This window comes from Seriola lalandi, unplaced genomic scaffold (genome assembly GCF_002814215.2).
Source record: "Seriola lalandi dorsalis isolate HSWRI2012SDOR001 ecotype SW California unplaced genomic scaffold, Sedor1 jcf7180002054361, whole genome shotgun sequence".
Taxonomy (NCBI): domain Eukaryota; kingdom Metazoa; phylum Chordata; class Actinopteri; order Carangiformes; family Carangidae; genus Seriola; species Seriola lalandi.
The window spans coordinates 614,213-632,618 of NW_019524914.1; the positions used below are offsets into that span (position 1 = coordinate 614,213).

The 18,406-nt window shown below is 42.1% G+C and overlaps 1 protein-coding gene across 1 annotated transcript in view; it reads left to right on the top strand.

Annotated features, from left to right (window-relative positions):
• The window catches only part of iqgap1 (IQ motif containing GTPase activating protein 1), a 44,521-nt gene that overhangs the window by 6,589 nt on the left and 19,526 nt on the right, over nucleotides 1-18,406 (top strand). Inside the window, exons 3-8 of the mRNA XM_023408404.2 lie at nucleotides 12,834-12,990; nucleotides 13,873-13,950; nucleotides 15,073-15,149; nucleotides 16,192-16,259; nucleotides 16,642-16,755; nucleotides 17,785-17,963. Of these exons, the coding sequence (XP_023264172.1) occupies nucleotides 12,834-12,990; nucleotides 13,873-13,950; nucleotides 15,073-15,149; nucleotides 16,192-16,259; nucleotides 16,642-16,755; nucleotides 17,785-17,963 (673 nt within the window). The remainder of the gene's footprint in view (nucleotides 1-12,833; nucleotides 12,991-13,872; nucleotides 13,951-15,072; nucleotides 15,150-16,191; nucleotides 16,260-16,641; nucleotides 16,756-17,784; nucleotides 17,964-18,406) is intronic.

Consider the following 18,406-nt stretch of genomic DNA (forward strand, 5'->3'; position numbering starts at 1 on the left):
CCCCCCCCCCCCCCCCCCCCCCCCACTGTGGTGACAGGCTGGGTCACATTCAGGCCTGTTTACAGCAGGAACGCCGTCTAATGAGTGTTTTTGTGTAAATGATTCAAATGACAGGGTTCCCTCTAACCTTCAAATTTCATGAAAGTTTGTGGATTCGAGCAAAAGGAGGCACTTTTGAAAATGAATGGCCCTGAAAGTACTTGACCTCCCTCGGGGAACGCTGTGTGGATTCAGCACCAATGCTGTTCAGAGATGAATTAGTTTATATTTTCTGATTTGGAAAGATCAGGTTGTGACTATTTTTTTGGTTTTGAGCAGATTTATCAAATAGAGCCAGACTCACTGTTCCCTTCTGTTTCCAGTCTTTACGCCGAGCTTCATATTTGCCATAAAGACACGAGAGAGGCGTCAAGTTTCTCATTTTAACTCCCAGTGAGAAGCCAAATAAGTTGATTCCCCGCAAAAATGTTGAAATGTTGCTTAAGCTTTTGAAATTGTGAAGAACTTTGTGACGTCTGCTCTTGGAAAATATAAAACAAATAAACTTACTGCTCCTGCAGCTTATTTCCCATGACAACCACTCCCCATGTGTCGTGTGGAGCCCACGTAATTGCCTTGAGGCATTTACTGAGTCTAAGCTTATTGAAAACGAGACATTTTGTTACTAAACATAGTCATTACCTTTCATTTGTCCCCTGATGATGAACTTTCCATTACTTCCCACAAAGGGTATTTTTCACGTGGTGTCTGTTGGACCAGTGACCTTTCACTCTGTCTCAATACCTGAAACCCTCCTGTTACAGCATCAGCTGTCTTCCAACCTCAGACCCAGCCAGTCTGTCATGTTGTAAGTGTTGTGTCTTAATGGGCACCTGTGTGCCACTTTTTTAAAGAATTATCTGTTCATGAAAATAGATCAAGGCTTCGAATGAAAAGCAAACATGTTTGTTTTTTTTATGTGTTGAGGAAATAGATCGTAACACCAGAGATGTAGTTGTTAATTAGCAACTTAACTCACGAGACTGTGACAGTTATATGTTGTTTTGAAGGTCCCATATTTTCCACTTGTGTGTTTTATTTGAAGTGTTGATCCATGAGAAGATATATTTGCAGTTTTAAGAACCAAAAACCACCTCAGTGTAGTTTTACATCTCCTCTCTCTGGAGCTCTAGCAACAACAGGTCGGTGAGCCAATCAGAGGAGAGGAGGCTCTGAGTCTCTCTGGCTGAGAGCGGTAACTGTTTTGTTGTGACATCACAAAGTTTCAGCTGGTTTTAAGGCTCAGTGTCTGAATACAGGCTGTGTGCATTTCTCTGTGGACTGAGGCTTTGACACTTTCACAGTATAAATATAGAAGCTAGAGCTGATCTATAATCACACTACACATGGACACAGACCTTTTTATATGGGACCTTTAAAGCAAAGACTCATCAGTGTGTCTATATAAACCATCTGATGTCACAGCAAATAGTTATTTATTTAGTAGCAGGAGTTTTTGATGGTAAACCCCAAAGAGTTGGAGACTCGTGCACAGAAACACTTGCTGTCTGGGGGTTTTACGTGTCTGACGTAACAAACATCGTCAGACTCCGTGACTTAACTTGGGTTTGCTGCTTCTGACTCTGACCTTATTTGAGATACAGTTAAAATAACACACTGTTATCAGAATAGTTCATTCCAGGTAAACACTGTAAGTGTTGCCATGGTGACAGCGGAGTTTACCTGTGATTGGCCGGGTTTCCTCCTCACTGCCTCCGGCTGACTGACAGCATGCTGGTGTTTTATTGACTCTGAGCTTCGACACGATGATACGTTGTTTTTTTTTTTTTCTTCTTCTTCTTCTTACTCTGATGTAACAGACAATCCGCTCTGCTTAGGTCATAGAAACACTGCGTGTGTTTGTGTGTCAGACAGCAGAGATCTGCCGCCTCTGCCAAATACACACCTGTTTTGAAGTGAAAGCCGACAAATATCTGAATTACAACAAAAAAAAAACCTCACTTTCTGACGAGGTTTGAACCTTGTTTTTTTGTGTCAAAGTGAGTGACACTGAGGAATGATGGGAATTTACCCTGAGAAGAGATCAGTGTTGTCACTGGAACAAATGGCACAAATAGCAAAGTGCTGTGGTTATCAGGTTACATCATTAGCAGGTGAGAGTGAGGTAACGTGTTACTGCTGTGTTGATTTTTATCTCATGATCCAGTTCATGGGGTTTGATATATTTTCTCACCTTCACCTGCAGCAGCGTGCGAGTTTAACGTGTGTGTTCTTGTGTGTTTGCATGTTAGAGACTGAAGAAACCGCTTCTCCGAACCTCAGTAACGTTACTGTGCTGTCACAGCTAAACGCTGCAGTGCCACTGACATGCTGTTATTATAGTAATAAACCTGGACCAACCTCTCAGCTGAAGTCATTTCTGCCCATTTTCATGCTGAAATTGCAGCTGTGTGGCAAAATGTTTTTTTGTTTTTTTTTTCTTCTTCTTTTTTTAGAAAAGTTGTGACGCAAGTGAAGTCAGAGTCTGGAAACAAAAATCATCGTACAGTCTGGCTTCCATCCCCGAGTGCTAAGTGATATTTAACAAGTGGAGCATCGATGCAAAAATTACACATAATAAAATTATAATTAAAGATTCTTTGGTTGATTATCCACAGACATTTTTCAGTGTAGTAATACATTTCAAAATCCCAAGGAATCAGTCAACGTCGGTGAGCAGCTCGTTTGATCAACCTGATGTTGTATAATTAGCAAAGTGAAACCATAACGTCATTAACTTCCAAGAATTTATCTTTGCCATTAGTAAATTACTTCAAAATCAGTATTTTTTTTTTTTGTGAATCTCTTGTTTTCTTATCTTTCACAAGAGCTCAGATAAATCATAGTTTTCAGAAAAAGTCTGAATTGTGGTATTTTGTTGCTTTCTTTGCTCTAATCATGAAGGTGAGTGATGAAACGTGACAGAAATAAAACTCCAGGTTGTGCTGTATCATGTGATATTTGCACTGGTGGATCAGTTTTGTGACATGTTGATGTGCGTATCTGATCGGCTTGTTCAGATGATGCTTTTTCATTTCATCCAAACCCGCTGAAATGAAGAAGAGCTCCAGTTTCAAGCTTTAAATTCACCCCAAAGGCGAGAAAACGATTACCTTCCCTTTAATGAAAAACATGACGTTAGAATATCAGGGTTCAGCTTTCTCTCTTCACTGTGACGCTTCACTGTGACATGAAAAGCACAGTTTTACCATTTCTCTACTTACATCACTACTGTTTGTTTTGGTTTTTTTTATTTTGCTGGTGGGTGGTGCAGTGTCTTCATATTTTTAATCTTCCCTGAAAAGAAGCTGTAGGTGTAAAAAGACCTGAGTCTGTCGGAGCGAGATAATCCACCAGAGTAAACAGAAAGATAATCTCTGTTTTATCTTTAATCCATCATACACACACATACACATACACACACACACAAGTGTTTTCAGGTTGCTGCTGCATCAGATTATTCTTCCTCCCCTCACTTCCTGTCTGTCGGCTGAAACCCACAAGAATAAAATGAGGTACGGTAGAAGTGATACCCGTCACGTTACAAACCTTTCTGTCACATTAGTGTCTTTTTTCTTTTGATGCACCGTTTTTAGCTGAGCAACAGGAGTTTGTAGGATTTCTCCCTCTCTGCTTTGTGAGGTAAGAGGAGAGAATGGAAACAAGACATTAAAATCAGTTTTCTCATTGGGAAACAGAAGTAGCTAAGGTTGGCTCACATCAGTTCTTTATGGTGTTAAACAGTCACATCAGTTTGAAACTGCACAGAGGCTTCGTCTCCTCCCTCTCACCCTCCACTGCAGGACCAGCCCAGTTCCTCCTCCAGCTCTGGCTCTTTGCCTGTAATTTCCTGTTTTTTAAACAGTTTCCACACACTCTTGTGTATTGCTGCTGCTGCTGCAATGAGTGTTACGTAATACCAGGTCCTCGACATTGTGTTGCCATGAGGAGAACAATGGCACAAGAGTGATGTGTTCAACACTTCAACGCAGCGATACAGTCTGTCCTGAGGTGACTGATATGACCTGTCGGCTCCCTGCAAACAGCTTCCTGTTTGCTTTCATCCACATTTGGAAGCCTGTGATATTTATTTTGGTCGATTTGATTTAGAGATGAAACAGTTAGTCAATAATTGATTAAATTCTCTGGTTCCAGCTGCTGTTCTGGTTCCAGATGTGAACATCTAATATAACTGTTGGTTGAACAAAACATCTTAAAACTCAGCTCTGAGAAACTGATTCCCTCTTCTATTATTTTCTGCCATTTTATAGACAGAACAATGGATGGAATAATTGTAAAAATAATCAGCAGATTGATTGATAACCAAAATTATTGTTATTCGCAACCCTAATTTTATCTTTTTAAACGAGCAGGAGAAAACTGGGTCGTTACAGCAGGTGGTAATTACCATGGCTCAACAGAAAAAGCACCACCCACAGAGGATCAGACCGGCTCTTAGAGGAATGAGATGAACTTTATTGAACCAAACAGGGAAATTCAAGCTTGTGCAGCAATTAAAATCATTGAGAGAGGGTGGTGAATATGAGAAGTTACAGCGGGAAGTGTGTATATATATATATATATCTAAAAACACAACCACGAACACTTAGAAGTCAGTAGAAAAAGCAGAATCTTGTGAGTTAGATCTACATTATTTTGCTGAGAATCTGCCTTTGAAACCCAAGTGCACTCTGGTTGCTGTGTAAATGTTACCTGCTGGTTGTTGTCTGGGAGGCACCGAGGCCTCCAAGAGGAACAGGCATGAGTCACACAGTCTGACAGTCAACGGCTGAGAATGAGAGGGAATGAAAGCGGGAATGAAAGGGAGAGGGATCAGTGCTCCATAAAAGCCCCGCAGGAGCCGTCCTGGTCCCACCCCTCCTCCACCGCCTCTCACCTGTGAAACCTGAAGCTGCAAGTTACTCTTCCGGTTTGGATCTCCGTCACACTCCAGGAAAACCTTTGACTCGTACATGAGAGCTGAAACAGCAGTTTCATCGGTTGACCCCCCCCCCCCCGGATCAGCAGGCCTACCTGCCTCTCTGCCTCTCTCAGAACTGCCCGGGTCTCTGTTATTACAGCTTTGTGTGCCGGCGCTCAGCTGGTATTTGCACTCGTGACCTCAGCTGAACAGCGGGGACAGTAATGGCCGTGACGCTGCCGGTCAGATGTGACCTGACGGGTTAATTGTCCTCAGAAGTAGGCCTCCAGCACCACAGTGGGTCAAAGGTCACAGCCATTAGTAGTGCTGTGCTTTTACTGATGAGGGAGCGTAATGTCTTCAACTAAACCTCCTGGAAACTACAGCAAGAGTGAAAATATCAAATTTTCATAAGAATTAAACCATTTTTATCCTGTTTTATAAATGCCGTCTTGTTTATCTGCAGTTGTTTCTTCATTTTTTTCCTTTTTTTCTTTCGACAGTCCAGGATCCAAAGATGTTCAATATCATATAAAACTGACAAAAGAAGCAGATGAATGTTAGACGTTTTAAATTGATAGATGAACCAGTGGTTCTTAATCTTTTTCACTTATGAACCTATAAAATATCTACTTCCAATGTCACAGTTCAACAGAAAAGTGATTTTTGATCCGTGTGTTATTTGAATAATATTTACAGGTCTATAGAAGTAATAATATAATAATCTTTATTTACATAGCAGCTTAAATACATGAAATGCCGATCACATGTTTAAGTTTGTCCAGTGAAGACAGGTCGTCTCAGGCTGGAAATCACCAATCAAATTGTTGTTGAATAATTTTCTGGCAGTCAGATAATCAGTTATCAGTTCATTTTTAGCCATTAACTAAAAGTCTATCATCAAAAACTTTAGAATGGAAGAAGTTTGCACGTGCAAAGACTGAATGAGGCAGATAAATGGCTTGTATAAAGACCATGAGCTCGGAGCGACGACACCCCCCACCCCCCCGGGCCGTGTCGCACTGAGCATGCATTTCCCATAGGGACGTGACGGGTACAGTGTCGGCCCAGCTGCTGTCAGCCTGTGTGAGTGTGAGTGCTGAGAGGTCAGTTGGTGCACAGATTCCAGTGTTGCAGCAAAGCATGTAATAGGCAACTTGGCTCTCACTCATCTTTTGTGTTCGCTCCTGTCATTTCTCCTGCTTGTTTTCTTCCACTCCCGCCTCGCAGCTTTGTCCCTGTCAGACAACACCGTGCTCACGAAATACTGGTTTGGACTGAGATCGTAAGAGAACGCTGCATTGTTGATTTCGATCAATTCACAGTCTCTCCTCCTGGTTGAACACACCTAGACTTTAATTAGACGCCAGTCCTGCATCACAATGGAAGAGGGGAGGAGGGTACCTCGACACTGTGCTGCTCCCAGATGAGATAAGAGATAAAACATGAAAACTAAATAACATTTCTCTTTAAAAACACCAGACAAGCAAAGCAAAGTGCGATAGTCGATAAATAGAATAAATAATAACTGGAATATGATATAATATAATAATGGTTGATTAAAACATGTAATGCACAATTATATATGTGTAGGCTTTAAATGTAATTCACATAAGAAGTTCATTCAGGTTTAAAGGTCCGACTGAGCTGCTCAGTAGCTTTGTGGACCTTGTGCAGATGCTCCTGCCCCCCCCCCCCCCCCCCCCCCCTTACATCGGAAATAAGTACGATAAATGAATTAATAAAATAGGAATAATAGATACAGTAAGGTCAGATCTGTGTGTATATACATGTGCGATGCTCTGCAGTATGTGCGCCGGTGAGAGTGTGACTGAGCGGTGTATGGTTTTGAGTCTCAGTCAGCAGAGGTCGGAGGCACTTGGCGCCGCAGCATTGTGGTCTGATGGCACGAAGAGCTGCCACACTCTCACCGCACATGATGCGCCTCCACAGCTGTTCTGTAAACACAGCACTTCCTCCTCTTTCATTTTACAGACACACATGGACGCACAGCTGCATTTGTAACACCTTGGACAATACAGAACAGGACTCCGTTGAAAAGTGCTGACGCTTTGTGTCCCGGTTCTCCCGCTCTCCATCACACTTCAGTCCCTCTGCTGTCTAAAGTTAGCGCCGTGTTTGGCCTTGTAACGCCTGCCTTTGTGCCTGTCTCTGTGTTTATGCTCACATGTACATTATTGAGTGCGTATACCAGCGCACCGGGGCTTCTCCCTGGTTCAACATCAACCCTGCCTCAAGTGGCGGGTGTGGTTCATGCTTTTCCTTCCTTGGTTCAAAGTTTTAAGGCTTGAGGTTCTTCACCTGACGGCTCTACTTGAAAAACTGATCTCCAACAGAGAGGTAGTGAAATATCTCCGAATGAGGTCAGAGGTGATGTCTTTAAATCACTTCTTTTGTCTGACAGACAACTCAGAGCCAGAAGATATTCAGCAAATCAGTGAATCAACTAGTTAAGTAACTGATCATTATCTACTTCCAGTGACTTTAACACAGCATTTGCTGCAGCTTCATCACTGGAAACAACATAATTGGTTCCTTTTGCTGGTTAGTGGGAAGTTTTGAGTTTTCCTTAACGACGTATTAACACGCACCATCTAAAGGAGATCTCCATTTTAATGCCACAAAATAAGAGCAGGAAATGGAGGAACATTATTCTGCAGGGTTTTAAAATTTCACCATCTCTGTCATTTGTGAAACAGCAGCTTGTGTCTTTTTTTTTTTTTTTCCTGGCAGAGAGGTAATTTCACAACCCAGGATAAAATCAAACTGTGTATTGATAACTGCCTGACTAAGAAAACGTTCAGGCATGTAATTCCTGCTAAGATGAGGCAAGTTCACGCACTTCATGTGACTAAAATACTGACTTTACAATTTCCATATTCAAAGCATTGCTTTCCAGTACAAGTGTTTCCAGTGACTGTGTTATAGTAGTGTATGTAACTACATACGACTTGAAACACAGTGAAATTTAGTCATTTAAATGCTGTATAATCATGATTTCCTTTGGCTGGATGATCAGTTACACTAACGGTACAATAGACACAATACAGTACAGTCATCGCCTCTTCCTAGCCCTGACTTAACTCTTCTAAACAATGAGTCAATGAAGGGTGTTAGGCCGCTCCCTGGGAGGGACAGGAGAACAGGACCTCTCAGCGTTACAGTAATGAGGCTCATGGTCTGTTAGTACAAGCCTCGTATTATCTAGCTGCTTTTAAATATTAACTGTGGAGGAAGCGGCGTGACTGTAGCTTAGAGTGAAACCTGGGAAAGGGGAAGTATGTAACTGAAATCCAGTCCATGGAGTTTCTTCAACTCCATGGACTAAACATTATGAACCCTCCCCCCCGGTGTGTCGTATGTCTTCCTGAGGAGACAGTGAGACTCTTCCTATGAGATAGACCTCTGAACTCAGCACTGCCTTCAGCTTCCTGTCAGCACACAGCATCTGAGAAGGGATGAGATAATGATTCCCGGTGTTTCCTTGTATGCCTGCACTGTAACAATCCTTGGATTTCTGTGATTTAAAAAAAAGAAGCAACATTTCAGCTTATAAATAAGATGCATTATTGATCCAGAGACAGAAGGTAAAAGAAACGTCTGGCTAAAGGCCAGTTATGCGCCCTGTTGGTTTAATCTGCAGAGTGCTAACACGAGCTAAGCTATTGTTTTCTCAATCACAAACATATTTTATTAGCCTTTATTTTATAGTATAATTGCCTAAGAGCTTGTGAAATCTATTTCTTTGTAACACCCCGCACAAGTCTCAGTCATAAGTCAAGCTTTTTATTTGTATACAACCAGGTTAATAATCAAAACTTCCTCATGCTGCATACTTTACTTTACTACTTTAACCGTTGGCGATGCTGCTTTGCAGCCATTTCGGCAGCAGTTTGTTGACATTTTTGTTGTTCTTTTTCTTTAGTCGGGTCAGTTGTTAAAATTCCAGATACATCCTCCTTTTAAGTTCAGCGAGGAGAAGATATTTTAAATGTTGGCAGTATACCCCTGTAGGTATGCTAGCTGCTAGCTGGAGTGCAGCTATATTAGCATGGCCACATTTCTGCTACTGTGTCGCCGGTGGCGAGTGTTAACTGAAGAAATTGGTAAACTATTTATTCATTTATAAATAATTTCAGGGGGAATGTTGGTAATCATCATCATCCAATGTGACAGTGTTTTAACTGTTGACCTCGGACAATATGTTAAATAATTAGCCATTAACTATGAACATTTCTCTATTATTCTTGCGGGCTGGTTAATATAGTAGTAATAGTTTGTTTGTCATATTGTAATTGTAATTTATATTCATATTGAAATTTTTCCAGATTGCAATCACCACCACGATGTGAACATTATTGCCACTTGGCTGCTCGTAACATTTGTATTGTAAGACATAGAGGCTACAGTCCTCGCTGCAGATGGCCGCGGTTCGAGTCCTGCATCGGACAAGCCCGTACCTGCATGTCATTCCCCCTCTCTCTGCCTCCCCATTTCCTGTCTCTCTCTGCTGCACTATCAATAAAGGCACAAAAAGCCCGAAAAAATAAATAAAAAGAAAAAAAAAGAAACATAAAATATATATAAATATAAATATAAAAACATTAAAAAAAAATATTAGAGTATATATGTAGAATTATTTTTAAAAATCCCTTCCCCCTGCAATAATATTGTATATTGCGATAATTAGGCTGCGCTGTATTGAGATATTAGATTTTGGATGTCGCCTAAGCCTGGTATGAAATGGATGTAGCATTAGCCTTTACATAACACTAGGATGCTTATCTTTATTGTGGAGATTCCAGACGGTGCTCTCATATTTGTGGTTATTTTTGAATTGTATACATGCCTGATTGTGTTAAAATCACAACTTGACATTTCTTTTTGGCTGCTCTCCGACCTTGTTGGAATCCAGTTGTCGACATTCTAAAATCCCATTCATAGCTGCTGTCCTCGCTGGTTAAGTGGAGGGTGTGACGGTGTTTGTGCTCGCCTGGAAAAGGGTGTGTAGCCCTGATAAAAGAGCCATTAGCTAGCAGCCTTTATGGAGCCTTTCACTGCTGCAGTGTGGAGTGAAAGCAGGAGCTTGTTCCTAGGCTGGCAGGCCCAGGCTCTGCTCCGCGGGTCGGTCACCTTGCCCTCAATAGCAGGCCTGTGTGGAGACCCCATGTCACGACTTCCTGGGAGGGAAGTTGTTTCAGCTGGTGCTGCGCTGGCCTGCGCTCTGCAGAGTGTGGGTGTCAGTGCATTTTCATGTATTTGTATGAGAACCAAATGTCTTAACACTATAAAAAGGTATGAAAATCCATGAAAATGAGGTTCTATTTCAGGATTAGTACTCAGGTCTGGTGTTAAAATTTGTTTGTATTTGAGTGTGTGTGTGTGTGTGCATGCGTGCGTGCATAAGGGGGGTCTGTCTATACGAGGAAAGGAATCTTTTAATCTTTCTCAGGATGTAGTTAACCTTGTTGTTGCTTGACAAAGACCTTAGTTACAGAAGAATGGGAGTGTTTTCTCAGCAGATGAAAAGAGAGACTGTTTGCCTTTTTCTAAAGGCCATGTTTGACCTCACTGTCTGACCTCACACTGTGAAATTCCTCACAGCCAATGATAAACTCAAGGTTTTCATAATCGGAGGTGATATTTGATAATAAAGCAGGGCAGACACCGCTGTTTGTTACGGGGGGGGGGGGGTTTGCTTCATGGAATGTAGCCATTAATCTTTAATAGAAGAAGACGTGTTACTTTGAGGAAACAGCAGCAGTACGGTCGTTTATTTTACAGTTGATTCAGGCTCAGAGCTTCAGGTGCACATTAGATTTAAAGACGTCTCTGATCTTTACTCACTAATAAATTCTAATAAGAAAAGGCTCGTGTGAACTTCAAGTCTCTTTTGGAAGAAGTCTCTATTTTCCACTGACCCAGTTATCCAAATCTGTTGTTTAGTGTAATTAGATATAACTACGCCTTGATTAATGGAAAACCAAAACACGCCTCGACATTTTGCCTTTGCAGCAAAAACAGGCTGATAATAATATAAATGTCATGTTTTGTTCTCACTCTCTTAACAGTGCAACAGATCGTGAACATGCACAGAGGAATCTGTGCGCCGTTTCTTTTAACGCCTTCGTAGGAAATCAGCAAGTGATGTGGAAGTAGGAGAGTCAGATTGAATTAACCTGAATTAAGCTACAACTTCTCCTCTGAAATGAGCTGAAGTTTTTATTTTTTTAGGGACAAAGGCGGACTGGTTCTGTCCGTAGTTACTGGGCAGGGAATATAGGAGGCGGTGGAATCCAGTCCACTAGGCCTGTCCCAGTCGGAGAGCTCAGCGTGTCTCCTGTGTGTCCCAGGGCTGACATGGGCACACAGCAGGAATGTGACTCCACAGTATGACCGAAAAAGAAATGAAATGTCACACATGAGGAATGCTGGGAACTCTGCGTTCGAGAGGAGAGGTTACCAAAGGCCAGGTCAGGTGTTTTTGTTGTGTTGAAGCTGCTGAGCTTTGTTGGCACAGAATTATTTTTGAGACGTTGTCGTGTCATTTGGATAAACACAGGTTGTACTGTGCAGCACTGAATGCCTTCCATACCTGTGATATAGTTCTGCATGCTCCATATACACCAGTTTGACCTTTTTACTGTCGGGTTTAAGGAATGATCCTCCTTATTTACTGTTAACTGCAGATGAATCAGTGAATCCATCAGCAGGAATTCAAGTGGTTCTAACGTTGACGTTCATGCGTTGCAGCTCACAGCCTCATAAAAGCGAAGAGTCGCCTGTTTTCCTCCATTTTTAGCATCAGTTTGAATCTTTTAAAGTTTGACTGCAATGACTTAAATCATCATCTCTCTGGTTACTTGTTATATATGTATATTTGTTATGTTTGACATTTTGATAAAGAGTAATTAATGACATGATAGAAAACAAGCTGACTCAGCTGCCCGTTGATTTTTTTTTTACATTTACTCACTGACATTTTCTGATTGATGAAAGTGGGAGAGTTAATGTTGCTGTTCTCAGATCATTAGTGGGACAAGAATTAAAGTAAATTTGACATGAGGATGAAGTCTAAGTCTAAGCTGCTGTTTGTGAGTCTTGGGTGTTGTTTGGTAGCCATAGCAACTAGCACGCTTATGTTAACGTTTATCATGGTAGCATCAATCTTGCATCTCACAGGTTATTTGGTCATTCTCTTCAAAGATATCCAGCAGTCTCATTGACATTACGATCCTCTTTTCCAAGAGAGGCATGAGAACAAGAAACAATCACATGTCAGCTAAATCTGGAATGACAGAAACACTAGTCTGCTGACATTTCATGACCTGATGAGTCTAAAACGATGAATACACAAATCAGTCATCTCTTGACTTGATCAAAAGAAGTGATTTAGACAGCTTCTTAAACAGGATACTGTTTAGCTGAAGAGAAATACTCAACCTTTAACATCTTAACCCTTTCCTGCACATGTAACTGAAATCATACCAGTTAAAACAGTGCTTTCAGTTTCATGCAGCCGAGGCCTCACTGTTTATCTGACTCTACATTCGTGTTCCTGAGTCTTTGTGTAGTAATGTTTAGATTTTATCGTCCCTCTCTCATCAGTAACTGTCAGCTATAAGTAGACATTATATTGAACACTGCTTTCTATTTCCAGGAGCCAGAACACCCTTCCTGAAATAAAATCCTTTTGAAGTGCTGTCTTGATTGTCTTGTGGCTTTATAAAAAAGATTTCAACAACAGTAATTATCCCTGTGGGGAAACTGGTGTATTTAAGCGTGAATGTATATTTCGGCTTTGTGTTTACTGTGTGTTATGTAACGCCTGTCTGCTCTGCTCTCCTCGCAGATGGATGGAGGCCTGTCTGGACGAGGAGTTGCCTCCCACCACAGAGCTGGAGGAGGGGCTGAGGAACGGCGTCTACCTGGCCAAACTGGGCAACTTCTTCGCCCCGCACACCGTCTCCCTCAAGAAGATCTACGACCGCGAGCAAACGCGTTACAAGGTTCATAGTTTCATAATTTGAGAGTGCTGCTCAGAGGTTTTTGGGTCTGCCAACCACTTTACAAATGCTTACATTTCTTCTTCAAGTAAAATGCTAACTGTAGATAGAATGGGAAAGGTTGTCAGTAGTGTCGCCTGCAGGGCGTCTGGCTCAGAGAGTGTCCACAGCAGTGCAGACTTAAGCTTTTTCGCATCATGGACCTAAGTGTCTCTGGTGACCTGACACTGGTGAATGACCAAACCAGTGCATGTTGGGATATTTTGCTCTGGACCACAGTGTTGGACAGTCAGACCAGTAAAGAAATGTATTTATTTAGAAATTTAAAACAAGATAAAATCACAATAAAATCTTAATGACATAACAAACACAAGAAGAATCGCTCCTCATTTTATTATATTATATTATATTATATTATTATATATAAAAAGGCAAACATCATGAAGAATAGAGCACGAGTGTTCAGACTTTTAAAGGGATAGTTCACTTTAAACTGGAACATGTCCCCTGGTATTAACATCTTCTCGTCTGAGCCAGCATTTTTTATAGCTGCAACAAAAGCAGGACGTGTCAGTCAAATGCTCTAAAGTGTACACATAAAATAACAAAGTGTTTTGAGGCCAAAATGGGACTTGGCTCTGGAACCAGACTCTTATTGTTTGGTCATAAAACACAAAGACTTTACCGCCACAGTAAAGTCCGGTGAGTCACAGTCGGTGTGTATTTCTCTGCTTTGTGCTACAAACTGGCAGAAGCTTTTGGCTGAACTGGGCTTCGTTTTACAGCTCCCGGTGTCAGAGCCACCGAGACCCAACTGGAGTCTTTTGAAGGCGGGAGCGAACAACATGTTTGTTGTGTTGCTGACGTTCGGCTTCTCTCTTACAGGCGACAGGTCTCCATTTCAGACACACAGACAATGTCATCCAGTGGCTCAACGCCATGGCAGAGAAGGGACTGCCAAAGGTGAGTGTGGCTCACATTTCATCTGTGTCTCACACAAACACACACATACACACACACACACACACACACACACACACACACACACACACACACATACACACTTGCTTATACTGTCGCTCACATACAAATGTACTTCCAGCTGAGATTAGGGTCAGATCAGTGGTAAACTTCAGGTGTTGATTTGTCCTCACACCATCTGTAACACCTGTTTCTTTCCCTGAGGTTTTGGCCTGTTTTTAATTGAAAATCACACACAGTTTATGCGACATTAACGTTCAACATTATTCAAAGCACGCAGCACATTCTCGAACCCAGCTTGCAGAGACTCGCTGTACTATAAATCGCGATCGAGGAGACTCTTCCTTTGTGGTACAATTAAGAAAACTCTTAATATTTGAAATGTAAGTAGGATGCTTAAATTGCATTACTGCATTTTACCAGCTGTGCTGCTTAAACAAACAAATTTAAAAACACTACAGATGGACATTATATAAAAAAAATAACGTTATGAATTTATTTATTTGTATTTCACTGAGAAGGAAAGCGTTTTTAATTGTTTTCCTTTTTTTTCTTTTTCTTTTTTGATGAAACAAACTGTTCATACTGATGGATATAATACCACAGACAAGTTTTCCAGTCAGTGAAAGTTGATTTTCATACTGTGGTAAAATGACCTGAAGTTAAAATGTTATATGCCTTTGGAGAAAGGTCGGTAGATCTGTAAACTGCATGTTTTGTAGTTAATGTGCTATAATGGTCCTTTTAAAACGAAGTAAACAGTGGTTTATTATAGTCAAAGTGCTTTTCTGAGAATTTTCCACTGGGTCCACTCTGGGAAACTCTGAGTACATGTCACAGTGTTGGCATAGAAAAATAAAAATAAATTTAAAAAAAATGAGTATCAGCCCAAAATTTCACCAACTGGCAGCTTCAACAGAAACTATCAGGAGCTGCTTCAAATCTTCCATTTGAAAGACAATACCAGAGCTTGTGAACGCACATTTACATTGTGTAATCCTTCATTTGAGCTAATAGCCTGAATGACTCCTGCGCACATGCTACGACATGCTGGCACGGAGCTGCTGAACGTGCTGCTCTCATTGACTCTTTCTCTCCCTGCAGATCTTCTACCCTGAAACCACAGACATTTACGACAGAAAGAACATGCCGCGCTGCATCTACTGTATACATGCGCTCAGGTACTCTCTCCCTCTCTCCGTTCGCCCCTCTCTCTCTCTCTTACTCTGTATCCGATTATACAGTCAGGCCCCTCAGGCCCCCGGGTGGCCCTGTGTGTGCTCTCTGTGGTCCGTGCACATTCGTGATCTGAACATGTTTCAAGTCTGTGACATTTTTATGAGGTGAACGGGGCAGTTTTTCAGCGGAGAGGCATTCAGCGGTACGAGGTTTTGAAGCAGAGTGTTTTAATAGGACATTCCACCTCAGGTAAAATGGATGCAGGGGGGCCGCTGAAGTCAGGAAGCCAGCCGGCAGAGCAGAGGCACGGTGGTAGTGTTTGTGTGCTCGTGCACGGCCGTATGACTGCTCCACACAAAACCCCAGTAACGCCCAGCTGCCACAGTGCTGCTCATCTCTCCACAAAATGGATTCATATGACATGTAGTTTATCTTGGACAGCTCTGTGGCTCCAAACAGCACAGATTATTTAATAAGACATTTTATCAAAGAAAAACATTTTTCACATAATTTATGGGTTTCAGGTCAAGACACGAGGCTCTGTTTGCTTTTGCTTCTATCAAGAGTCAGACTGGAGCTTTATTCCTCTTCCTCCTCTTCTTTTTGTTCTTCACATTGAAATTTACTTCACTACATGTGATTTTATTAGATATAAATTATATAATCTTCACAAAGATTTACTGGTTTACCTCACTATGCGCCATTGTTACAGCAAACAATCCCACTGCATGTTTGACTTCTCCTCCATCGGCCTCAACAACAAAGTGACTTGATTAGCAGGAGCAAGGCGGAGAAACATCTGTTTCCTTAGCCTAAAATCACATGGTTGCATTCTGATATCTGTTTGGTCCGACCTGCCGACCTTTGAACCGCTGTTACTCCCCCTGGTTTATTCTGTCCCTGTTGTAATTAGGTTGTACTGAAATTGTAGCTTTTAAACGACAGTATGTCCAGTTCTTTTGTGTATTTGTTCTCGTCTTTGTGTGGGTTTTCATCTCCTCTGTCATGCTCCTTCATGTGTTGTTTCTCGGTCCCTTTTCACAGCCTGTACCTATTCAAGCTGGGCCTGGCCCCTCAGATCCAGGATCTGTATGGAAAAGTGGATTTCACTGGTAAGAATGTTGAGCTCAAACATCCATCTGTTTTCCTCGTTCTGTCCTTGCTAACCCAATTATGTCATCTTAAATCCAGAGCATTAGAGATGTCACTGCGTTGGCAAAGTTAACATGAAGTTTGAAAATGTGCTGAATTAGTCTGCACGCTGCAAGTGCTGAGAGGCGAGAGCATGGAAGGAGCTTCTGGAAATGTGAAAGTCATTAGTAATTGTGAGAGCTTTTCCTGTCAGTGCAGTTCCTGCTCAGCTCCCTGTCCCAGAGCCTAGAGTCAGAAATCTGATTATCACACAAGAGCCAGGAACAGTCTGTCTCCACTGTCTCTCACTTCCCTAAACCCCCCCCCTGTTCTGTTCCTTCTGCTCTGTCTTCCCTCTCCCAGAGGAGGAGATCAACAACATGAAGAGCGAGCTGGAAAAGTATGGAATCCAGATGCCCGCCTTCAGCAAGATTGGCGGGATCCTGGCCAATGAGCTCTCGGTGGATGAAGCTGCATGTGAGAGGGGCTCGGATATCATGGGGAGGGGGGCGGGATCTGATAGCTGCAGATCATATAGTGTCATGCTTTTATAATGAAACCAGTACAGATCTTCTCAACCCTCTGGAGGTCCTTCTGTGGTATTTTACTGCTCCAATTTTTAAGCTTAAGCCTGTTTTTGTTTTTTTTACACATTCTGATGAGTCATTGTACTTCTGTTTTTTGCTGGACCACAACAGCGGGGCCAGCCCTGTAACCATAAATGTTCCTGACTGACTCACTGACTGACTGAGTGATAGAGTTGGGTTGACTGATGAAGTTACACCATGGGTCGGCCGGCTGAGTGTTGCAGTTTCCTTATTGGTTGTTGCTCTATCAAAATGATTTGGCACAAACTCACCAACTTTTTTTCAAAAAAGCACCTAATGACAAATCTTGCGACTCGTTGCACAAACCTGAGCTACTGTCTGTAGCAGAGAGTCGTCAGTGTTGCCCCGCGAGCATGAGAGCCGGCTTTCCCTCCTCAGACGCACCAGCTCTATGCTGACACAGAGCGGAGGACAGGAGCAAAGAGATGAGGAGCTGAAATCAGCCGAAGCACTAGGCTGAATGAAAATAAGTTTTGACCTACGCTTGTTAATCAACTGAAAGTTTGCAAATAGAGTCTGCAATAAAGACAACTTTATGCTTATGCTTTTTAATGTCAATGAGAAGACATGACTCAGTTGCAGCTAAAATTATCTAAGTTTCCAATATAACGGTTTCGCTTCCTTCTTGTGCACAGACCCTGAATTCACTTTTTCTTCACTTCTATTAACTTTTGGATTCATAAAACCTGTAAATAACTGATCTAGCCTGGTATTTGAAGGGCAGACATGACTGTGACATTCATTATCTCATCTGACTCTCAGGAGAAAAGCAAATCGGCTCATTTCCCAAAATGTTAAACTACAATATGATAAAATATTGATGACATCAAGTATCATTAAGGTAAAACCAAAATTCATACGAAGCCAGCTGCTCACCAATCTTCTCCTCCATCCGTAGTACATGCTGCTGTGATCGCCATCAACGACGCCATCGACCACGGCGTTCCAGATGGCACGTTGGCTGCCATGCAGAACCCCAACGCCATGCTGGTCAACCTGGATCCCAACTCTGCCTGCCAGTACCATGACACTCTGTGCCAGGCCAAGGGAGAGAAGGTGGCCAGCTCACGCAAACGGGTACGTAAACGCTGAAGCTTTAACCTTCAGCGCCAGGAGACCAGGGGAATAGTGTGCAGTGATGCTGTGTACAGGTTTCAGATGGCCAGGAATGAACCGCGGCCCTGATGGCACTCAGTGTGCAGTTTTCTGATCGGAAAATAATTGAACATGCAGCCTGAAGCAGCGGAAGGGTTTTGGCAGGTTAAAACGCTGAGGCCACACAAACCAGCGGGGCAACAAAAATGAACACAGCAAATTGTCTGACTGGAGACAGAGAGGGGGAATCAAATCACTCCATCCTCACTTGACAGGTCTCCCAGCAATTTCTTGCAGTGAGAAATAAATGCAGCATGTGTAATGTATTATAATTTAAAACAAAAAAAAAAGGTCTGTTTTGCCAACAGGCAAAGCAAATAAATGACCAAAGTTACCCCAAAAGAACGAAAGTACCCTTTGGAGAG